Source organism: Phyllobates terribilis, unplaced genomic scaffold (assembly GCF_046119375.1).
Source record: "Phyllobates terribilis strain yellow unplaced genomic scaffold, ASM4611937v1 Scaffold_2__4_contigs__length_985480577, whole genome shotgun sequence".
Lineage (NCBI taxonomy): Eukaryota > Metazoa > Chordata > Amphibia > Anura > Dendrobatidae > Phyllobates > Phyllobates terribilis.
Window position 1 is genome coordinate 76,057,773 of NW_027362762.1, and position 25,525 is coordinate 76,083,297.

The 25,525-nt window shown below is 45.5% G+C and overlaps 1 protein-coding gene across 2 annotated transcripts in view; it reads left to right on the plus strand.

Moving 5' to 3' along the window:
- TRPC6 (transient receptor potential cation channel subfamily C member 6) overlaps positions 1-21,783 on the plus strand; it is a 303,958-nt gene extending 282,175 nt beyond the window's left edge. The window contains exons 10-12 of one of the 2 annotated variants that reach the window (XM_073662136.1): positions 12,277-12,360; positions 12,681-12,756; positions 19,431-21,782. In XM_073662136.1, coding sequence (XP_073518237.1) covers positions 12,277-12,360; positions 12,681-12,756; positions 19,431-19,570 — 300 coding nt within the window. In that variant the 3' untranslated portion in view covers positions 19,571-21,782. Of the gene's footprint in view, positions 1-12,276; positions 12,361-12,680; positions 12,757-19,430 lie in introns of both variants that reach the window. The other variant, XM_073662137.1, reaches the window with a different exon arrangement.
- Positions 21,784-25,525: the final 3,742 nt, after the last annotated feature.

The following is a 25,525-nucleotide window of genomic DNA, read 5'->3' on the forward strand; positions in this document are numbered from 1 at the left end:
GATCCTGAGGACGCTTTGTATTTGTTTTGGTTATGTAACGTTTAAGATTCGTGCCTCCCATAAAGGGAAGAATGTTATAGTATTGCTTATGTTTTCCATTGTTACTGTTTTTTATAAAATGTACTTCAGCCCGGGAGTGCTGAGTTTAACAAGGGGGGAATGTGAAGCCCAGCTGTGCTTGGTATCACAGATCCTAGAAGGGTGTATTGAAGGATTCCTCCACAAGAGGCCCCCATAACCATTCACACATCTTCACCTTCCACCTCAGACCACCAGAGGGAGCCCGTTAGGGAGATATATAAGGGAAGGTGGAGCCAGGCAGCAGTCAGAGTCTAGTTGGAGTCAGAGTCTGGTTTAGCAGTGAGTCCAGTGCAGTCTGAGAAGAGTTACCTCAGAGGACAAAAGCCTGTTCCAGCTCCTGCAATTGCTATCCTGCAGTGGAGCTTATCCAGATCAAGACTCGGTGTAGCTCAGAGAGGTGAGCTTTAGGTGTGCTGGCGCCATAAGATCGGTGAAGCGCGGCACGCTGCCGTTAGTGTGAGTAGCCTATTGAGGGCCCGAGCAGGCCGAAGGCAAAAGAGTAGAGAGTTAGTTCATAGGGGGCAGAGGAGCTTAATTAGCTCACCCCGAAGAAGAAGCAGTTACCGGACACCGGGTCCGAAGCTTGCCGGGATCTCCATGACCCAGTAAGATAAACCGGAATCCCTGGAGAACTACAGGTCCCAGGATCGCTAACGTGCTGATACGTACCAGAGCCAGGACACATAGGCCCCGTAGGTCAGGAGCGTGCACTCCAAGAGAAGGCCACAAGGTCAGCCAGCGCAGGACAGAGACAAAGTTAGGCCTAGCTCCAGGCAGGTCAGAAACTTACTACGCAGAAGCAGAACCAGGAGGTCCAAAACCTGCTCATTGGGGAGGATCCGGACATACACCCTTCACCCTACAGTGCTCCGGGGAGTGCCTGAAATTCCACCAGTAAAAGGTACTGAAGCGACTATTGTGTCTGTCCCTGCTCTTGCTCCGACTCGGCTAAGTCTCTCCGTCCTGCTCTCTCTGCTCATATACTGCCCTGAGGCCCAGCTCCACCTGTGGGGAGCTATACCATCAAGCTGCCTTATCACCGGCCTCAGTGGACTGCGCAGCGCTGGTGATACTCACCAGAAGCCACAGGTGGCATCACGAACTCTTTCTTTTATAAAATCAACCAATTATCAACCCCCTTTTTAAGGAGAGACCCCAGGGTACGGGCCCAGGAGCCGACCACCGTGACATCCCTAAAGGCCAGGCCAAAGGCCTGGGTACCGAGTAATCCCCATTCCCCTGGGCTGGTCATCTCTTTCCTGGCGTCACGAACAGGATTGCGTGCCCGCTGCAACGACGAAGTGTTTTGCCCGTTGCCACCGGGTACTGTGCGCCTTTATTGTGAACTGTGTACGTAAAGTTGTGGTGAAGATTGCCGCCATTGTTGGGTCGCCGAGCGAGAAGAAGGGCGTAACCGTGGGAAAATAAGGGGCGTACCCGCGAAAGAGCTCGAAGTCCCGGACACACCTCGACGTCAAAGCAGGAAGCGCCAGGTCCTGAAAGGAGCATCGCTGAACGCTCTGACGTAGGACGCAAGCGACGCAAGGTCCTGAAGACAACCGTCGCCTGCAGAGCTGCGGCCTACCGGAAGAAAAACCAGAAGGTAGGCCACAGAAACTAGGGGGGCGCTAAGATGTCCGTCGAACAGCAGAACGCCGACCTACCGGTCAACGTCCCTGAAGTTCAGCCCGCGCCCGATAATGGGCAGGCCGAAGCCGCCGCTCCACCAGCAGTGCCTGTAACACCTGTTATTCCTATGACTTTACCGTACATTCCTGGAGCAAAGTGGCTCCCCCAGTACAACGGCAAACCAGATACCCTGTCTGGATTCAAGCGGAAGATATGTGGTATTTTGGATATGTACTCTATGACCGACAACTGACCGGTGCTACGGAGTGGGAAGTGGAAACATGGTCGGCCGCAGACCAGGTGTCAGTGTCCGCAATATTCCAAAAACTACAGACTGTCTTTGAGGACCTTACTGAGGCGGACCTCCGGATGAGGTTCTACAGCTGTTCCCAACAACCAGAGGACAATGTTCGGGACTACGCCTGGCGTCTACAAGGGGCCCTGCGGGCTCTGAACCAGGTTAGCCCAGCCAGCGTTGAGAATGAGAACAAAATGCTGAAGGAACAGTTTGTCCGGGGACTGAGGTCTCCAGAGGAGAGCAGGACTGTGCGTTGGTGGTCCCTGGATCATCCAGATGCCACCTTTAACAATCTCAAGGACATGGCTATAAAAGGACTGCAGCCCCTGGAGACAAACACCATCCAACGTTACCAGGGTGGGGTTGCCCCAGACCCTGCTACACCCACCTTTTCCCCAGTGGCTGCTGAAGCTTAAGTCCCAGCAACGTCCCCTAAAGAACTGGACGGCCTGTGCTCTGAGGTGCGTCAGTTGAGCAAAACCCTGACCACCGTGCTGAGTGCCCTGCAGCTGCGGACAGAGCCCGAGGAAGGAGGGAAGATCCTGCTAGCTGATAGCCCTGAGGATGTCCCCTGGATGCGGAGGAGGAGGAGGCCAACACCACCCTCGCCAAGGACCAGTGACCAGCGCCGTCCACCGAGGGAACCAATCTGCTACCAATGCCGTAAGACCTGACACATCGCCCAGAATTGTCCTTTAAACGAGAAAACCCTGGGTCCGAGGGCCGACACCCAGGAGTAAATTCACCAGGCCCATCAGACTGGTACAACAGGTTCGTCGGAGGAAGACCTTTCCTCTCCATTGTGTTGGACGGGATCCCGACGCATGCCCTGCTGGACACAGGATCTCAGGTAACCATCATGCCTGAAGTCCTCTACAAGAGGTTCTGGTCCATGGACGATCTACGTCCGCCAGCTCCAAATTTGTCTGTATATGCTTCAAATGGACTCCCCCTTAACCTACTCGGGGTTAAGAATGTGACTGTAAAGGTGGGGAGAGTGGAGCTGAAGGACCAGGGACTAATTGTAGTGGAGACTAACCCTGATGAAAGCAACCCATATATGGTACTAGGCACTAATGTTGTTGGTAACTGTTTGGGAGAGGTTGTGTTCTTGCTCCAACAGATCGCTGACACTGCCAGACCGAGACAGAGGAGGGCACTGCAGAGAGAGATCCGCGTCCTGATGTATCAACAGCAAGTAAAGTTAACAGATGGTGAAATCGGTAACGTGAGGGTAACAGACCCAATACCCATTGTCGTTCCCCCAATGTGTGAAATGCTCATCTGGTGTAGAGCTGCCATAGGTCTTAGAGGACAGAGCTACCAGGTGGTAGTAGAACCCCTTTGCTCTGAGCACAGACCCACGCTCTTAACCGCCAGGGGAGTGGTGGATGTACGTAATGGGAGGGTGCCTGTCCGTCTTCTTAACTTAGGGGAAGATGAGGTCAAACTGCCACGTTATGCCACTGTTGCCAAATTACATGCGGTCAATAATAACTGCATCCATGAGGCAGAGTCCTTAACCTCACCAGATGAAGTAGAGGATAATGACCCTGCAACCCAGGTGGAGGATTGGTGTCAACAGCTCCATGTTGGGACAGACACCACTTCTGCCCATCAAAAACGGTGTACACCAGGTGGTTCAAGAATACTCGCAGGTGTTCAGTAAACATCCACTTGACTTCGGGAGGGTTAAGGGGGTTCAACATCATATCCCCACGGGCAACCATTCCCCAATCAAAGAACGCTATAGGCCTATACCCCCAGCTCACTACCAGAAGGCAAAAGAAATGCTGCATGACATGAGGAAGGCGGGCGTGATAAGGGATAGTTGTAGTCCCTGGGCAGCTCCCCTAGTGCTGGTTAGGAAGAAGGATGGGAGCATGAGAATGTGTGTAGATTACTGTCAAGTAAATCGCATTATACATAAAGATGCATACCCTTTACCACGCATAGAGGAGTCCCTAGCTGCCTTAAAGTCTGCAAATTACTTTTCCACCCTTGACCTCACTAGTGGGTACTGGCAAGTCGCTGTGGCTGAGGAGGATCGGGAGAAGACGGCCTTCACCACCCCGATGGGACTCAACAGTATGCCATTTGGACTCTGCAATGCCCCCAGAATGTTCCAGAGACTGATGGAGTGCTGCCTGGGACACCGCAACTTCGAGACTGTGTTACTTTTCCTGGACGATGTAATTGTGTACTCCAGAACGTACGAGGACCACCTGAAACACCTGGCAGAGGTATTTGAGTCACTGTCCCGGTACGGGATGAAGTTGAAGCCCTCAAAGTGCCACCTGCTCAAGAAAAAGGTACAGTACCTGGGGCACATTGTTAGTCCAGAGGGTGTAGCACCAGACCCGGAGAAGGTCACTGCCATCCAGAAATGGCCAGAGCCAAAGAACCTCAAGGAGGTGCATCAGTTCTTGGGACTAGTAGGATACTACCGGAGGTTCGTAAAGGACTACACTAAGAAGGGAGCTCCTCTGCAAGACCTCCTGGTAGGGCAGTCCCCCAAAGGCAAAAACCCCCCATTTCATTGGGGTAAAGAACAGGCTGAATCATTTCAAGAAATGAAGGAGATCCTGACAGGTGATGAAATCCTAGCCTACCCTGACTACAGTCAACTGTTCCTGCTGTATACAGATGCCAGCAACGAAGGATTGGGAGCTGTCTTGAGTCAAAAGCAGAATGGGCAGGAAAAAGTGATCGCATACGCAAGCAGGAAGCTCAGCCCGACTGAGAGGAACCCAGAGAACTATAGCAGCTTTAAGTTAGAGTTCCTGGCCTTGGTCTGGGCCATCACAGAAAGGTTCAAGCACTACTTAGCTTCCAGCAAGTTCACTGCCTACACTGACAATAATCCCTTAACTCATCTTGAAACAGCCAAGCTGGGAGCCATGGAACAACGATGGATGGCTCGGCTGTCAAATTACCAATTCACCATAAAGTACCGGGCGGGCCGCAAGAACGCCAACGCCGATGCCTTATCCAGGATGCCTCACCAGTCAGACACGGAGGAAGAAGTGGATGACTTGGAAGAGACTGAGCTACCTGCCTTTCACCGAAATGGGATGATCCACGAGCAACGAGCTTCCAGGAAGCCGCGTGGAAAAACGTTAAACCCCCTGCCTCACCACAGCTGGAAAGAGACCCAGGACACTGACCCGGTTGTCAGCCGCATTAAACAGCTGATAACCCAAGAAGGTGCCTCTCTGGAGAAGGATGCGTCTCTCCAGGCAAAGCAGCTGTGGAACGAGAGGAGCCGGCTGTTTATCTACAGGGAGAAGTTGTGACGGAGATACGTCAATCCCAAAACCCACGAGTTGGTGTGGCAGATAGTGGTCCCCAAGACGGACATTCAGATGTTGTTGGAGGCCTACCACGATCAGGCGGGGCACTTTGGCTGGAAAAAGCTAGAGACCCTGCTGAAGTGTCGATTCTACTGGGTAGGAATGCGCAGCTCCATTGAGAGGTGGTGCTGGGACTGTGGACCCTGTGGCCTAAGAAGAAAAGACTTCAGCAGCCAGAAGGCACCCCTGCAACCCATCAAGACGACTCGACCTCTGGAAACCGTGGCCCTGGACCATGTCAAGCTGTCCCCCAGCAGGTCAGGGTACTCCTATGCTCTGACTATGGTGGATCATTACTCCAGGTTCCTGGTGGTCGCCCCTGTCAAAGACCTGACAGCAGAGACAGCAGCTAAGATATTTCAAGCGTACTTCTGCAGACCCCATGGATACCCTGAGCAGGTACTGACTGACCAAGGCCCGGCCTTTGAGGCTGAATTGTTCAAAGAGTTCTGCCATCTGTACGGGTGTAAAAAGATCAGGACTACACCGTACCACCCCCAAACTAACGGTCTCTGTGAAAAGATGAATAACATCATCATCGATCTACTGAAGACTATACCACTTGAAGAGAGAAACCAGTGGCCAGACCTATTACCTGACCTAGTGGATCTTTATAATCACATACCAGTAAGTTCCACCAATTGCACTCCGGCATATCTAATGCGGGCAAGACCAGGGAAGTTGCCCATGGACCTGGAGCTTGGTGTGGTGCAACCTGAAGCTGATATGACCACTGAGGACTGGGACACCACCAGACAAGAGCAGTACAGAAGGGTACAAGCTTGTGTCAAGGACAGTCTTACCCGGGTGAGAGAAAAACAGGAAATTCAATACAACAAAAACGCACCCGCAGAACCTTTCACACCTGGTGAAACAGTACTAAAAAGGAAAAGACGCAACCACAAACTCGACGACCAGTGGGAAAAAGACCCCTACACTGTGCTACCGTCAAGGTTTGACAACAAAAAGACCTGCGTAATTAGTCGTGATGGAGAAGAACATCTGCTACAGTGTCCAGGGACCATCTAAAATTGTGTCCACATCTACTAAAGACTCAGGAAGAAGTGTCTCTCACAACCCAGGAAGAACCTAAAGAAGCGGTGATACACACTGACCTAGGAGACTTCCCAACGGATTGGCCTCAAATAGGAGGTGCAGTAATTATTCCAGTACTCCAATTCTATGAACAGCCAGAAAACCCTCCACAGCAAGTTGAACCTGTAAGTGTTGCAGAAGACCCGGCTCAAGAAGTATCCCCGGATGAAGGATCCCCGGCAGGAGCGGAGCAAGAGGGCCCAGCCAATGGTAGACTTGCCAGTCCAAGAGAGAGGTTAAGGCAGTTTTACAACATGGTTACACGTAGAACTGGTAGAGTAACTGAGGATATAGACACTGACACCCCACCACCTATTGCACTACGCAGATCAGTACGCAGCACAAGAGGTAAACCTCCTGTTAGGTACACTCAGTAAATAGTCAAAGTTTCTGAAAATATAAATAGTTACCCCTGGGGTATTGAGTATTAATTGGTAATGTTGAATTACTGTGTGTTTTCATGCATATGTTTATTAATTTGTGCTTTTTCTTATTAATTCTTTATTTGCATAATGAACTGCTTGGCTGAAGACTGTGTGCAGCCCAAAAACTGCTTTTGTATATAATTGCGCTCCCTGGAGTGCCCCTTTCAGGTGACCTCAGAAGAAAAACCTGTCTGGAGTGGCTCGTTTGGAGGTCCAACTCGGGATCTTCATGCCCTGCAGCCACCCCAGGGCCTACATAGAGGGTTTAGGACAGGTCCCTCAAAACCACCAAGTACTCTGCCTGTGAGATGGACATCCTTCTTAGGAACCTCACTATAGTAGACTTGGATCCTGAGGACGCTTTGTATTTGTTTTGGTTATGTAACGTTTAAGATTCGTGCCTCCCATAAAGGGAAGAATGTTATAGTATTGCTTATGTTTTCCATTGTTACTGTTTTTTATAAAATGTACTTCAGCCCGGGAGTGCTGAGTTTAACAAGGGGGGAATGTGAAGCCCAGCTGTGCTTGGTATCACAGATCCTAGAAGGGTGTATTGAAGGATTCCTCCACAAGAGGCCCCCATAACCATTCACACATCTTCACCTTCCACCTCAGACCACCAGAGGGAGCCCGTTAGGGAGATATATAAGGGAAGGTGGAGCCAGGCAGCAGTCAGAGTCTAGTTGGAGTCAGAGTCTGGTTTAGCAGTGAGTCCAGTGCAGTCTGAGAAGAGTTACCTCAGAGGACAAAAGCCTGTTCCAGCTCCTGCAATTGCTATCCTGCAGTGGAGCTTATCCAGATCAAGACTCGTTGTAGCTCAGAGAGGTGAGCTTTAGGTGTTCCGGCGCCATAAGATCGGTGAAGCGCGGCACGCTGCCATTAGTGTGAGTAGCCTATTGAGGGCCCGAGCAGGCCGAAGGCAAAAGAGTAGAGAGTTAGTTCATAGGGGGCAGAGGAGCTTAATTAGCTCACCCCGAAGAAGAAGCAGTTACCGGACACGGGGTCCGAAGCTTGCCGGGATCTCCATGACCCAGTAAGATAAACCGGAATCCCTGGAGAAATACAGGTCCCAGGATCGCTAACGTGCTGATACGTACCAGAGCCAGGAGACACATAGGCCCCGTAGGTCGGGAGCGTGCACTCCAAGAGAAGGCCCTACCACAAGGTCAGCCAGCGCAGGACAGAGACAAAGTTAGGCCTAGCTCCAGGCAGGTCAGAAACTTACTACGCAGAAGCAGAACCAGGAGGTCCAAAACCTGCTCATTGAGGAGGATCCGGACATACACCCTTCACCCTACAGTGCTCCGGGGAGTGCCTGAAATTCCACCAGTAAAATGTACTGAAGTGACTATTGTGTCCATCCCTGTTCTTGCTCCTACTCGGCTGAGTCTCTCCGTCCTGCTTTCCCAGCTCATATACTGCCCTGAGGCCCAGCTCCACCTGTGGGGAGCTATACCGTCATGCTGCCTTATCACCGGCCTCAGTGGACTGCGCAGCGCTGGTGATCCTCACCAGAAGCCACAGGTGGCGTCTCTTTCTTTTATAAAATCAACCAATTATCAACCCCCTTTTTAAGGAGAGACCCCAGGGTATGGGCCCGGGAGCCGACCACCGCGACATCCCTAAAGGCCAGGCCAAAGGCCCTGGGTACCGAGTAATCCCCATTCCCCTGGGCTGGTCATAAGGGCTATTTGACCAAGAAGGAGAGTGATGGGGTGCTACACCAGATGACCTGGCCTCCACAGTCACCAGACCTCAACCCAATCGAGATGGTTTGGGGTGAGCTGGACCACAGAGTGAAGGCAAAAGGGCCACCAAGTGCTAAGCATCTCTGGGAACTCCTTCAAGATTGTTGGAAGACCATTTCCGGTGACTACCTCTTGAAGCTCATCAAGAGAATGCCAAGAGTGTGCAAAGCAGTCATCAAAGCAAACGGTGGCTACTCTGAAGAACCTAGAATATAAGACATATTTTCAGTTTCACACTTTTTTGTTAAGTATATAATTCCACATGTGTTAATTCATAGTTTTGATGCCTTCAGTGTGAATGTACAATTTCCATAGTCAAGAAAATACAGAAAAATCTTTAAATGAGGTGTGTCCAAACTTTTGGTCTGTACTGTATATATACAGTGGATAAAATAAGTATTTGATACACTGCCGATTTTGTAAGTTTTCCCACCTACAAAGAATGGAGAGGTCTATCATTTTTATCGTAGGTACACTTCACCTGTGAGAGACAGAACCTAAAAATAAAGAACAGAAAATCACATTGTATGACATTTACATAATTAAATTGCATTTTATTACGTGAAATAAGTATTTGATACAATAGAAAAACAGAACTTTACATTTGGAACAGAAATCTTTGTTTGCAATTACAGAGGTCAGACGTTTCCTGTAGTTCTTGATCAAGTTTGCACACACTGCAACAGCGATTTTGGCCCATTCCTCCATACAGATCTTCTCCAGATATTTCAGGTTTCAGGGCTGTCGATTGGCAACATTGAGTTTCAGCTCCCTCCAAAGATTTTCTATTGGATTCAGGTCTGGAGACTGGCTAGGCCACTCTAGGAACTTGAAATGCTTCTTACGGAGCCACTCCTTAGTTGCCCTGGCTGTGTGTTTTTGGGTCATTTTCATGCTGGAAGACCCAGCCACGACCCATTTTCAATGCTCTTACTGAGGGAAGGAGCTTGTTGGCCAAAATCTTGAGATACATGACCCCATCCATCCTCCCTTCAATACTGTGCAGTCATCCTTTGCAGGAAAGCAGCCCCAAAGTATGATGTTTCCCCCACCATGCTTCATGGTTTGGATGGTGTTCTTAGGGTTGTACTCATCCTTCTTCTTCCTCCAAACACGAAGAGTGGAGTTGATAACAAAAAGTTCTATTTTGGTCTCACCTGACAACATGACCTTCTCACATGCTTCTTCTGGATCACTCAGATGGTCATTGGTGAACTTCAAACAGGCCTGGATATGTGCTGGTGTGAGCAGACGGACCATGCGTGCCTTGCAGGATTTTAATCCATGACGGAGTAGTGTGTTACTAACTGTAATGTTTGTGACTGTGGTCCCAGCTCTCTTCAGGTCATTTTCAAACCATTACCACCCAGATAGGATAATAAGAAGATATAGATTATATATTTAGATTATCGTAAAAACTGACACAAAAAGCTATAAAATAGCCCCTTAAAAACTTGATTAGAAACAGACAGGGCAGTGTGGTTACACAGTTGTTATAGGAAAGTGGCATAAATATTATGCTAAATGGAGAAATGGCAAGCATTTAAGCAGGTGTATAAATATAGGCTACAGATAGCCAACATCATACATAATATTACTAGTTAGACAAGTGCCAGATCAGCATCATTTGTAATATTGCCAAATAAATATAGATTACAGTATACCAAAGTGCTTAATATAAATATATATATATTATATTATACCCCACAGTCAAAAGAAATACCCGTTACTGAAGGCAACACACATCAAACAGTAATACCAGTCTGTACACATCATGTGCCATAGAGCTATACCACACTGACCAGTACCACAACGCGCGTTTCGTGTGCAGCTTCGTCAGGGGGCCTGGACATGTGCTGGCGTGTAGCAGGGGGGCCCTTGCAGGATTTTAATCTGTGACTGCGCAGTGTGTTACTAACGGTAATGTTTGAGACTATGGTCCCCGCTCTCTTCAGGTCATTGACCAGGTCCTCCTGTGTAATTCTGGGCTGATTCCTGACCTTTCTCAGAATCATCCTTACCCATTGAGATGAGATCTTGCATGGAGCCCCAGACCAAGGCAAAATGACAGTCATCTTGTGTTTCTTCCATTTTCTAATAATTGCACCAACAGTTGTTGCCTTCTCACCAAGCTGCTTGCCTATTGTCCTGTAGCCCATCCCAGTCTTGTGCAGGTCTACAATTTTGTACCTGGTGTCCTTAGACAGCTCTTTGGACTTGGCCATAGTGGAGAGGTTGGAGTGTTGATTGTGTGGACAGGTGTCTTTTATACAGGTAATGAGTTCAAACAGATGCAATTAATACAGGTAATGAGTACAGAGTAGGAGGGCTTCTTAAAGAAAAACTAACAGGTCTGTGAGAGACAGAATTCTTGCTGGTTGTCAGGTGATCAAATACTTATTTCATGCAATAAAATTCAATTTAATTATGTAAAAATCATACAATGTGATTTTCTGTTTTTTACTCTCACAGGCGAAGTGTACCTATGATAAAAATTACAGACCTCTCCATTCTCTGTAGGTGGGAAAACTTGAAAAATGGACAGTGTATCAAATACTTATTTTCCCTACTGTATATGTGTGTGTGTGTGTGTGTGTGTGTGTGTGTGTGTGTGTGTGTAAAACAAAACAAAAAAACTATATATATAGTGTGTGTGTATATATACACTTCCTGTGTATTGCTGTATTCTATGTATCTAAAAAGACCTTAATCACTGATGACTTGTGCAGTTATTTAATATTGTTGTAATTCAGCTCTAATCCATTGTACTCTCTATTATCTTCAGTAGCAGAGGATTCGATAATATCGCTGATAGTAATTACCATTAATATTATTATGCACATAGACAAAGTGACTGCATAAATTAATAATAATCTTCCCTGTCATTTATCAGGGGTTATATGTGGAATAGACCTGTACGTAACTCAGCAGTGGTGTGTGACTGCCACCCAGTGGTAAAACTGAAGAAGTAACTGAATATTCTTCAGTAGAGCCCATATTCTGTATAGTGGTTGTATGGACTTGGTAATATCCTTCATGGTGACACTTATTATTTGGGCTAACAGTTCAAAATTTTCAGAAATGTGCTCTTCTTCAGTTCAATCTGCTACCGCTGCATTGTAAATGTATTAATGTATATTATATCTGTATAGTGGGCTGGCTTTTTCTTACTGCTTGCAGCCACCACAAGGTGGAGCGAGCTGCTTATGGAATTATACAGGTTGCCGATACCTGCTGAGATACCGATGTTTCTGACCTACTATCTTGGCTCGATATGTCCCGAGATGAGCGACATGACATTAGCTGCTTTGTAAAAGAAATCATGGCTTCTCACTACTTTGTTGGGATGTGTTTATACTATATTGGCCTGATTCATTATTGTATTCTTGCCTTTTTTTGTGTTCTTTGCCTGTTTTTGATTTGAGCCTTATTATTCCATTCATTTGTGCATTTATAAAGTCTATTTTATACATTTTTCTTTTGTTTTAATTTCCTGTTCACCATTGTGGTGGGGGTATGGGGTTTCCAAATTTTTCCAACTTTTTAAAAAGTTGCAAACTTTTTGTGCAAAAGTAATCCATTTCTGACTTTCTTTATGTAATCCATGTAATATTAGTAATATGGCCGTGTACTTGATTGATTTGCAGCTCGGTCACAGTAAACACTCGAGTATAAGAAGTTCTGAAGATGGAAACTTAAACAACATAAGTCATCCACCCACGAGATATCAGGTACTTAAGACGGTCCTATGAGTTAGACGCATGGTAGTCAAAGCTGCAAAGTAAATGTTATATATTCTGAAATATACCATCAGTCTCGTTGTAAATCCATGCTGCTGCAATATCCCTCCCCCATGCTTTACACTGCAGCTCTGCTGATTCTGATTGGCTCCTGAGTATTAGCACAAGCCCTCCAAACAGTCATTGCTGAACTTATGGTGAATGTACTCTATAAAATAGTCTTACACATAGATGCATTTAATAAGGAATTGGGGGCAATCAGATTACCGTGGTCTGTATCAATGTGTACTGAAATCCTTTCCTTTTCATAGAAAATAATGAAGCGTCTCATCAAACGGTACGTGCTCAAAGCTCAGGTCGACAAGGAGAGCGATGAAGTCAATGAAGGTGAGTTGAATACATTTCTTAAGCGATATGGATAATTACATCTCATCCTGATTCCTAATATATATTATATATTTAAATAAATTTTATGTCCTTCCATACATTTCCTCTTGGCTCATCATATCCTGAGATGGGTGGTGAATAGTGTTGAGCATTCCGATACTGAAATATCGGGTATCGACCGATATTCGCTGTATCGGAGTTCCGATACTGAGTTCCGATACTTTTACAATATCGAATACTGGAATCGGAAGTTCACATAATGCCTGCGCTCTGCAGTGTCTCTGAAGGATGACAAGCTGGATGGCAGCGCTCAGCTGCGATCCAGCCTGTCATCAGAATGCCATCCCAGCGTGGGTGAATTCTCCTGCTCAAGCGCTGACATTACATTATCTCCCTTACATTACAATTAAATGGAATAGCAGGAATTAATATTTTTTTAAGACGTTAATGCCACAGCCATGGTGGTTGTGGCATTACAGTGATTGCCCAAATCGATGGGAACAGTGCTCACAGTGAAACATGAAAAGCCGGCAATTCAGCAGCAGCATACACCGGTACCCGACAATTTAGAACAGAAAGAATAGAGCTTCACACATAGATTAGATAGATAGAAACATGTCAGTCACATATATAAGAAGTACAGTGACAGTGTTGCTTACTGTACTTGTCATTTAGTGTTAAAGGATTTATTTAAAAAAATAATAGTGTTTTCATGCACCGTCTCTTTAAAAAGCCGGCCGGCAATTCAGCATCGGTACCCGACAATTTATAACAGAAAGATAGAGCATCACACATAGATTAGATAGATAGAAACATGTCAGTCACATATATAAGAAGTACAGTGACAGTGTTGCTTACTGTACTTGTCATTTAGTGTTAAAATAAAGGATTTATTAAAAAAAAAAATTGGCGTGGGGTTCCCCTTAATTTTAGTCTCTAGCGGAGGTTAAGCAGACGGCTGGGGCAGATGTTTGAAGCCTGGGAAGGGGGTAATACCCACGGAGCTTCCCAGGCTACTAATATCAGCCCCCAGCTGAATACCTAGCCTTTACTAGCTATTAAAATGGGGGACCCCCAAAAAAATGACGTGGGGTCCCCCCTATTTTAATAGCTAGCAAAGGCTAGGCAGACAGCTGGGGGCTGAGATTAATAGCCCAGGAAGGGTGCCATGAATATTGGCCCCCTCCCAGGCTAGAAACACCAGCCGTCAGCCGCCCCAGAAATGGCGCATCCAGATGAGCCGACAATGAACTCAGCTCACCTCATGCACGTCACTGACAGCGTGGGAGAATTCTCCTGCGCATGCGGTGAGCGTGAGAGACTCGGCTCATCTGGATGCCGTCACAGCCTGACACTGAGGAGAGCAAGCATGCCTGCGCTTCTCAGTGTCTGCCTGCGGCATGACAGGCTGGATGGCAGCTTTCTGCTGCGATCCAGCCTGTCATCTCGATGTAGCAGAGCTGGAGCTGTCCTGGGAACCATGGAAAGGTAAGGATGAGGTTGGTTTATTATTTTTCTTTTATTGCAGGAGATCGTTGGCTTCAGCTGGAATGGGCATGACGGTAGGTATGGTTTAATTTAGAACAATAAAGAATTGTGTGTTTATTTCAATTAAAGGACTTTATTCTGGGTGTTGTGTTTTTTTTAAATGCTTTACTAGAAATTCATGGCGGTCATGTCTAATATTGGCGTGACCCCATGAATTTCGGGCTTAGGGCCAGCTGATAATGCCAAGCTGGCCCTAACCCCTTTATTACCCAGTGAGCCACCGCACCAGGGCCCTGGATGAGTTGGGTACAGCGCCAGAAGATGGCGCTTCTATGAACGAGTCATTTTCCGGGGTGGCTGCGGACTGCAATTTGCAGCGGGGGGGCAGAAAGCTTGGGCCTCCCTGCGCTGCAGATTCCAGCCCCCAGCTGCCTAGTTGTACCTGGCTGGACACAAAAATAAGGCAAAACCCCACGTATTTTTTTTAAAAATTATTTTAGGAAATTCATGAAATAATTAGAAAAAATTGATGTGGGGCTTCGCCTTATATTTGTGTCCAGCCAGGTAGAGCAGGCAGGAACGGGCTGCCCCCAACCACCAGCTGCCTATTTGTACATGGTCGGACACAACAATATAGGGAAGCCCTTTTTTTCTTAATTATTTCATGAATTTCATGAAATAATTAAAAAAAAAATATACGTGGGGCTTCGCCCTATTTTTGTGTCCAGCCAGGTACAACTAGGCAGCTGGGGGCTGGAATCCGCAGCGCAGGGAGGCCCAAGCTTTCTGCCCCCCCCCGCTGCAAATTGCAGTCCGCAGCCACCCTGGAAAATGGCGCGTTCATAGAAGCGCCATCTTCTGGCGCTGTACCCAACTCATCCAGGGCCCTGGTGCGGTGGCTCACTGGGTAATAAAGGGGTTAGGGCCAGCTTGGTATTATCAGCTGGCCCTCAGCCCGAAATTCATGGGGTCACGCCAATATTAGACATGACCGCCATGAATTTCTAGTAAAGTATTTAAAAAAAACACAACACCCAGAATAAAGTCCTTTAATTGAAATAAACACACAATACTTTATTGTTCTAAATTAAACCATACTTGCTATCACGCCCATTCCAGCTGAAGCAAACGATCTCCTGCAATAAAAGAAAAATAATAAACCAACATCATCCTTACCTTTCGATGGTTCCCAGGACGGCTCCAGCTCTGCTACATCGAGATGACAGGCTGGACCGCAGCAGAAAGCTGCCATCCAGCCTGTCATCCCGCAGACACTGAGAAGCGCAGGCTTGCTTGCGCTCCTCAGTGTCAGGCTGTGACGGCATCCAGATGAGCCGAGTCTCTCACGCTCACCGCATGCGCAGGAGAATTCTCCCACGCTGTCAGTGACGTGCATGAGGTGAGCTGAGTTCATTGTCGGCTCATCTGGATGCCGTCACAGCCAGACACTGAGGAGCGCAAGCAAGCCTGCGCTTCTCAGTGTCTGCGGGATGACAGGCTGGATCGCAGCTTTCTGCTGCGATCCAGCCTGTCATCTCGATGTAGCAGAGCTGGAGCCATCCTGGGAACCATCGAAAGGTAAGGATGATGTTGCTTTATTATTTTACTTTTATTGCAGAAGACATAAGCTTCAGCTGGAATGGGCGTGATGGTAAGTATGGTTTAATTTAGAACAATAAAGAATTGTGTGTTTATTTCAATTAAAGGACTTTATTCTGGGTGTTTGTGTTTTTTTTTAACTTTCACTATGAGGTTAGTAATGCGGGTGTCTTATAGACGCCTCTCCATTACTAACCTGGGCTTGATGTCAGCTGGCATTATAAGCTGACATCAACCCCAACCCTATTACCCCACTGCCACCGCTACAGGGCAGTGGGAAGAGCGAGGCTAAGTGCCAGAATTGGCGCATCCTATGGATGCGCCATTTGTGGGGCGGCTGACGACTGGTGTTTCTAGCCTGGGAGGCGGCCAATATTCATGGCACCCTTCCTGGGCTATTAATATCAGCCCCCAGCTGTCTGCCTAGCTTTTGCTAGCTATTAAAATAGGGGGGACCCCTCGTCATTTTTTGGGGGGGGTCCCCCATTTTAATAGCTGGTAAAGGCTAGGTATTCAGCTTGGGGCTGATATTAGTAGCCTGGGAAGCTCCGTGGGTATTTCCCCCTTCCCAGGCTTCAAACATCTGCCCCAGCCGTCTGCTTAACCTCCGCTAGAGACTAAAATTACGGGGAACCCCACGCCAATTTTTTTTTTAATAAATACTTTATTTTAACACTAAATGACAAGTACAGTAAGCAACACTGTCACTGTACTTATTATATATGTGACTGACATGTTTCTATCTATCTAATCTATGTGTGATGCTCTATTCTTTCTGTTATAAATTGTCGGGTACCGATACTGAATTGCCGGCCGGCTTTTTTAAAGAGACGGTGCATGAAAACACTATTATTTTTTTAAATAAATCCTTTAACACTAAATGACAAGTACAGTAACCAACACTGTCACTGTACTTCTTATATATGTGACTGACATGTTTCTATCTATCTAATCTATGTGTGAAGCTCTATTCTTTCTGTTCTAAATTGTCGGGTACCGGTGTATGCCGCTGCTGAATTGCCGGCTTTTCATGTTTCACTGTGAGCACTGTTCCCATCGATTTGGGCAACCACCTCCCCCAATACATTCTACATTATTGTTAGTTGTTTTCCTTCATGTAGAATTAACCTACAAGGAAAGAAAGGGTTTATTTTCATTCCGATATTTGTGTCCCATTGACTTGCATTGGTTTCCGGTATCGGAATCGGCGATATCCGATACTTTTTGGGTATCGGCCCGATCCAATCCAATCCGATATTTCCTGATGTCGGAAGGTATCGCTCAACACTAGTGGTGAAATCTCTGAGGCCACCCAGTGGCTGTAATGTGCACTGCATTATTGCCAGAAAGCCACAAGCTTCCGTGCTCCTCCTAGTGGTGAAAGGCTAGAATTCTATAATTTATTCCCTTAATGTTCCATGGCGGCAATGTATGTCATGGAGAGAATGGCCTCAGCAGATGAACCTCTTCTACGCAGTGCATACATGTTACATACCCAGCATCTGCCTCTAACAGCAACGATTGGCATTTAAGAGCCATAGTCTGGCCCAAGCATTTGTTCGGGGGCCCATTATCACTATTGTGGGGTGTCAATGGGTTGCCATGAAGACCCCATTGCCGCCATGCTCATTTTTCTGCAAAGTCCAGCCGCAGACTGTGATTCATGGATGATCGGGATTTTTACTACATACTGTAACAATGTTGTTTGGGAATATATAATATAAGCAATGAAATGATTGGAAGTTGCAAGTGGGAAGGGAAAAGTAAAACTTACATTTTTTTTAACAATATATATATAAAAAAAAACAGTGGCGCCACTTCCGTAAAAATTCTATCAAAATATAAAAATCGTTCAACTCATACGGTAAATGTTGTAAGGACAAAAAAGATCAAAAAGACAAAATTTGGGTATATATTCTCATGGCGTCCTTTAGAGGCCAATGCCGCGGCTTTGTTGTCGTCTATGCATAACATTACTAATTTTTTATTGTCATTCTTCCCACAAAACATCCAATATGAAGTCATCCAAGCTTAGTATGTACCCCAGTATGGTATTGATAAAATCACCAGGTCGCCACAAGTCCTCATATAGCTTCATTGATGGAAAAAGAAACAAGTTATGTGTCTCACAAAATGGCGACAGAGATCAAATTATTGTTTTTTTTCACAAAAATAATACATTATATACATACATCTATATATATATATATATATATATATATATATATACCGTATTTTTCAGATTGTAAGACACCCTTTTTTCCCTCCAAATTTGTGAGGAAAATGGGGGTGCGTCTTATAATCCGAAGGTATCTTACCTGGGGAGCGGATGCTGCGGGCCCCGGGCTCCTCCACAGCCTGGACACCCCGGTCCTCCCAGCCCGGGGCCCGCAGCATCGCCCCACTCCTGCTGCCCCCGCTGGCCCCCTGGAGCATCAGCCCTGTCTCCTGTGACCCCCTCTTCACAGTAGCCTCTCCCCCCCCCCGGTAAGCTACCTTTAACATGCACCACCATTTTATTTAGCAATTTTTTTTTACCTATTATTCACCCCAAAACTGTGTGTGCGTATACCGTGAGTACGGAAAGTATTCAGACCCCTTTAAATTTTTCACTCTTTGTTTCATTGCTGCCATTTGGTAAATTCTAAAAAGTTGATTTTTTTTTTTTCAATTTTTCTTTTTTAATAAATTTAAAAAAAAACAGAAATGTAGAAATTTGTGCAAATTTATTAAAAAAGAAAAATTGAAAAAAAAATGAACTTTTTAGAATTTACCAAATGGCAGCAATGAAACAAAGAATGAAAAATTTAAAGGGGTCTGAATACTTTCTGTACCCACTGTATATATATATATATATATATATATATATATATATATATATATATATAAATTATACAAGTTTGGTATCATCACAATCGTACTAACCTGAATAATCATGTTGTCAAGTTAATTTTACTGCACAATTAACGCTGGGAAATAAAACCCCAAAAGCAACGGCAGAATTGTGTTTTTTTTTTCACCATTCAGCCCATTTGGAATTTTCTCTCCATATATTATATGGTAAAATAAATCGTATATTTCAAAACAACTTGTCCTGCAAAAAAACAAGCTTTCATCTGGCTATGCTGACAGAAAAATAAAAATGTTACGGCTCTTTGAAAAAGAAGAAGAAAAAAATTTAAAGGCATAAATAAAAATTGACTGCATTCTGAAAGGGAACCTGTCGGAAACTTCAACACCCCCGTTCCACCCAAACCATTAATATGATAGTGTGGCCCTTTAAAAGATAAGCCAGTAGATCCCTTTATGATCCCAAGCGATGCTCCAGCAGTGAGAAATCCCGTTTTGAAGCCCTGTATACATGTCTCTGGAAGTGCATTGGGGTCTGACGATGCACTTACAGCTTCAGTCTCAGCTGTATTCCTGAACTAGCAGCGCCCTCCGCTGGCTGATTGACAGGTTGTTTGCTCTGGTACATGGCCACTGACCCATCAATCAGCCAGGGAATACAACGTGAATGTATCATATGAAATTACATTTTAGTTTAGATCTATAAAATTCACATTTATTGTCATTGTTCTTTACAGGTGAACTAAAGGAAATAAAACAAGATATATCAAGTCTTCGCTATGAGCTCCTTGAAGAGAAGACTCACAACACCGAGGACCTTGCAGAACTCATTCATAAACTTGGGGACAGATTATCTATTGACCCTAAAAAACAATAGTGGAAGGAAAAGAAGCCGGCAATGCTCCTCCTGACATCTTCGCTGCCTTAGCCACCATACTGATCCCTCTGAACCTCGCAAATAAATCCAATCTCACGTCTTTGTATTCTGTAATAAGTTGCCCCTCTTGTTCTCTGAGGTTGATAGACAAGACCATTCCTCATATCCCCATATCCTTCAAGGAGAAACTCAACGTGTTGCATAAAGTCCTCATGGTGGACCAGGACCAGGTTCTCACAGGTCTAGAAGCCCCCAGTCTGTCAATTTGGAGTAGAGGGATGACGGCCTTGGCATGTGTGGAAATTGTGGAGGACAAATCCTATCGATGGCGCCATTTCATTATTTCAAGAGCACCATTACCCTTCTGCTCTCAGAGCTCATTCACACTTATGAAATCATTTTAAAGGAGTTGTCCCAGCTTAGTGTGTTGTCCTAGCAAGTCCTATCCAAAGAATAAGTCATAACTTTCTGATCGCTGGGGTCCCCACCAATCCTGATATCTGGGCTCTTAAAGAGTAACCGTCGTTTTAATTTTTATTTCATAAATCAACAGTACACATGAAAATAAGCAACTTTATAATATATCTTATCAGAGAAATCTGCTTCTTTATGTTTCAATTCACGGGTAAAATCTGTATTGAGTGAAGCCAGACTTTCCTATTACTGAGATGACAGTTGGTGCTTATAAGATTCTATGGAGGTGAAGGAGCTAGAGGCCGACAGAGACCTTCTGCTGCGTGTTCTCCTGAAAGGACAGTTTCACTTTAAGTGTCCCTTTTGAATGTAGAGATGGCCGAGCGTGCACACCACCGCTCCATTCATTGTCTTCAGAATTGCCGGCCCAGTCTTTTAGCAACATTATAAAATATGCAAAAAATAAGTAGTAAATTTAAAGTGGTTGTCCTGTAAACCTTTATCACATATATACATGATAAATGAATGATCTGATATGAGAAAGGAAAACCCAAAAGTCATCTGTGTGAATGGAGCTGTAGTGAGCATGTGCGACCACTACTTTTTTCAGTGCCTATAGGAGCGGTGGTCGCACATGCTCACTTATAGGTAAGGAATGTTGTTCATGAGACAACCCCTTTAACAAAAAAAAAGAACATTATCCAGCTTAAAAATATTGGCAAAGAGCCGAAATCTGTGGGGAAAGTGGTGGCTAGCCATAAATGTGGCATTTGCCGCCCATGTGATGTAGGGTCAGATCTACCAATTCAACTGTGGCTTTGTAAAGAAAGAGGTTGTGATGTTGAAACAACCCGATAAAAGTGAAATAAAGGGACTTTTACCAGCAGCTGATATTGGAACCCCCCATCGAGTCTGGTGCCCCCTGTTGAATATAGTGGGGGTCACACATCGCCACTGAGTCTCTATCATGGTTTATGGGACTGAAGAAGATAGACGAGCGCTGTACTCAGTAGTCCCATAAACAGTAAATGGTGCGTTAATCCCATTCCATCCAGACAGTGGTCATAGGACCCTCATTATTATTATTGGTGGGGGTCTAATTAGTGGAGCCCCAGGCTGTATGGCATGAGTGTAGCTAAAATTGGCTGTGGGGTATATATCAAAGAGGGCAACAACAAGTCACTCTACCATGCCCAGGATGAATGAAAGCCTAGCTACGTCTCTACTGCATGAGGCCCAGATATTTATGATGGTGGCCATGGAAAATCCCAATGTTAATATTTAGAAGTCAGTAGATGACAACCTAGCTTTATAAGAGGCAGACTAGTTGCTATGAAAACACTGCAGCTTTTGAGGTTGTCAAGCAACATATCCTTAGCAACCAGTCTGCCCTTCTTTTCCCTAAGTATTTGTAGGCCCGAACCATGAGCTCATGTGGTGCCATCTTCTTTCATGCCTTTCCAAACACCATATATCTCATGTGGTAAATCGTACACCTCAAGTCTACGTTATCTTGATTTATCCCATATTATTTCTATCTAAGAGACAGCGGGAATGTGACGTATCCGTCATGAAGGAGAATTACAGAAGTAACGCTCATTTAGAGACCCTTATCTACGCTTATCTAGACGAAGCCATATACATTATCCACATGACGTATGCTAGCCGATCATTGTAAGATAACTATCAATGCAAATACTATACAGTATACATAGTAGGGCGATTAATCTTATACGAGCGCAATGTACAGAACACAAAGTTGTATTTTTTTTTTTTTTAAACTGAGGTATTAAAGCTTTATTGAATAAACTAAGCAAAAATCTGTATGTATTGCTGTAATAGTCTCTGCGGACATTGATTTCTTCTGGATTCTGGAAGGTAGATGGATCGTGACAACCTTGGAGCACCCCCCGGGGCTTAGCTTTGGCACCTATAGCAGACAAAATGGAGGTGAAAAGCTTCTGTCGTGTCGCAGCCCAAGGCCTTACCGCCAGGAATATATCTTATCTGAGATTTGTAAGACAACTGGATGGAGTTTATTCATCTTCTGGGGCACATACAGGGTTGCCACCTGAAACGTGGACAAGGGACGGCCACAGGACGAGGGGTACAGCAGCGATCAGCAGACACGCACAAAGATTATACAGTAAATATTTAGAATATATTAAACCGTTTATTAAAAAAAACAAAGGAAAGGATGGTAGGTAAACAGCGTATATATAACAAATACAATGACAGCAGTTACTCTAAATAATACCGACTTAGTGTATAGACAGGTACACATAACAGGATTAACAGTTATATGCCAGCAAAAATACATGCGATTAACCCTTTCTAGGCATAAAGCCATAAAACGACAGTGTTGTGCCAGTGCTCTAGTAATCGTCTACTTGAAGCCGTTTTTGAAGTATCTCTTACAGAAGAGGCATTTTCTCCTAACTAACTAGACCACCATAAAGTTATTTATATATGATTTTATATATATATATATATATATATATATATATATATATATATATATATGTTTATATTCAGATGTTAAATGGTACCGGCAGGGCCGGCTCCAGGTTTTTCTGGGCCCCGGGCGAAAGAGTCTCTGTGGGCCCCTTTAACACATACACGATTCATGATGCACAGATACCACAGAGAAATATATATATAGTACACAGGGCCCAGCCTGCCACCTCATCCTTTACATATGCAGACATGCGCACGCACACACGGTACGCAGACACATGCACGCACACACGGTACGCAGACACATGCACGCACACACGGTACGCAGACACATGCACGCACACACGGTACGCAGACACATGCACACACGGTACGCAGAGACATGCACGCACACACGGTACACAGACACATGCACGCACACACGGTACGCAGACACATGCACGCACACACGGTACGCAGACACATGCACACACGGTACGCAGAGACATGCACGCACACACGGTACACAGACACATGCACGCACACACGGTACGCAGACACATGCACGCACACACGGTACGCAGACACATGCACGCACACACGGTACGCAGACATGTGAACGCACACGGTACGCAGACATGCACACACGGTACGCAAACATGCGCACACACACACGGTACGCAGACACAGTACGCAGACACATGCATGCACACACGGTACGCAGACATGGTACGCAGACATGCGCACACACACATGCACGCACACACGGTACACAGATTTGTACACATACAGACATACACACATTTTTACACAAATTCTTAAAGACATATATAAAACAGACAAATATATATACACAGTCATACACACTGACATTCACATACATGCACTCACACAGACCCATTACAAATATTTTTAATATGGGGATTGGGGAAGCCTCATTCACCTGTCCCGGTTCAATGTCCTGTCCAGCAGCTCGTCAGGTATGGGGCAGTGCAGGGCCCCCGGCGTGTCACAGACTTCATGGCCCTGGAACATCAGAGGGGCCCACTTGCGGTCGGGTCCGGGCCGCTCCCCCCCATCTGTGCAGGACCTCCGACGGTGTTTGATTGCCGGCACTCCCCCAGACATGGCCGCGCGCTGTGCGGCTGTGTTTGCTTGTAATGACACGGCAGGGGCGACACACAAGCACAATTAAAGGTGCAGTGCCATCGATCCTGCCGTGTCATTACTAGCAGACACAGCACACTGTGCGCTTCCATGTCTGAAGTGCTGGCAATCAAGCCATGCCTGCGTCACTGAACAGGTGCCGAGGAAGCGGCCAGGGCCCCGACAGTGAGTGGGCGGTGGGCCCCGACAGTGAGTGGGCAGTGGGCCCCGACAGTGAGTGGGCGGTGGGCCCCTCTGATTTTCCAGGGTCCCGGCACTTGCCCGGGTACGCCGGGTGCTGACGCCAGCCCTGGGTACCGGTATGCCCCAAGACTGAAGTGGACGGTTCCTTGCTGGGCAGAATCCCGAATAATCAGAAACGCTGACTGGAACCTCTTAGAGAATGCCGATCTCTCTAATGCAGGGCTTCTCTAAGTCCTTAGAAATAAGGCCTAATGTGGCCTAGCCCAAGATGCTGTGTCCTTGGCTGTCCTCACCGAGTCGGCTTATGTCAAGCTGAACAACGCTTCTCAGAGTCACTAAAAACATATCTGGTGTCGCACCGCTCTATCCAGACCTTTTTTCCAATGATGCGTAGCTTTATTGTCCTTGAACTCCCCTAGCAACAGTCACCAACTGCCAAACCCCCGCTCTGCAACTCTGGCCTCACCACTGCCCTCTGCTGACTAAATCATATATTGCATCACAAATCTCCAACGATACAGTAAACTGTGATTACTCTTAAACACCAATTATTCAATTTTATCTGGACAACTGAACCAAAATTCACGGACTATCCAAAATTTTTACAAACATTTGTGAATCCCCTTAATAAAGACCACACCCCATAAAGACCATACAATCAGAGATGTCCAAAATAATTCAGAGTAAGCACACATACTGAGAATTACACTCAGCAAGGATAGAAGTGTCACTGTGCAGTGTATATACAGAATATTATAGATTCTGAGAATTGCACCCAGTATACACGACAGGAGAAGTGGTACTGTGCAATGTCTATAAACAGAATATTACAGATACTGAGAAATACACCCAGTCTGGGCCGTGCAAAGTATTTTGGTACTCTAGGCAGATGAAGCCTATGGTGCCCCCTCTCCCCAAAGCAAAGGGATTGGTCAGAGACTAAGGTAACATGACATCTAATGCACCTCCCCCCTTCCCCTCTGATGGGTTAGGCAGCAAACTCTGATTACCACTTCCACTAGAATTGTTACCTTTTTCACAAAAAAATGTCATTAAAAGTAAAAAAAAAACGTAGTGTACTTTAGTGATGTGACTTAATGCAATTTCAAAGTAAGATACAGCATCAATCATTTTTTGCAGACCATTTACATAATACAGGGGAAAAAATAGTGATATATATCCCTGACGTCCTACATTTTAAATGAAGAATGCAAGGATATTTATGGAAACTAATAAATCATAACTAAAAACAGAGCAGTTTGGTCTTAATTAAGGTGTCCAGCATTTGGATGATACCCTAATCGAAAATAAAAAGACCCCCATTATAGATAAGGGGATACGTCTGATGGTTTTTGTATCCGTCAAGTGACAAATACTGCTTGCAAAAAAACTATGGTGGTTCAGGTGATGTATTCCGGTTCTGGTGACAAATTCATGAAGTGATGGTTGTTCTGGTGCTGTACTCATGTAGTGATGATTATTCTGCTGATATATTCATCACCAGAACAATCATCAGAACATGAATATGAAACCCAAATCATCATCAGTACATAATTAGAGCATCAGAGCCATCAATAGTACATGAATATGGCACCAGAAAGGTCAATAAATAAATACATGACCAGAACTACCATTAGTACCTGAATGCATCACTAGATCTACCATCAGTATATGAATACATCAACAGACCTGCCATCAGTACATGACTACATACCTAGAACCACCATCAGTAAAGGAATACATCACCAGAACCTC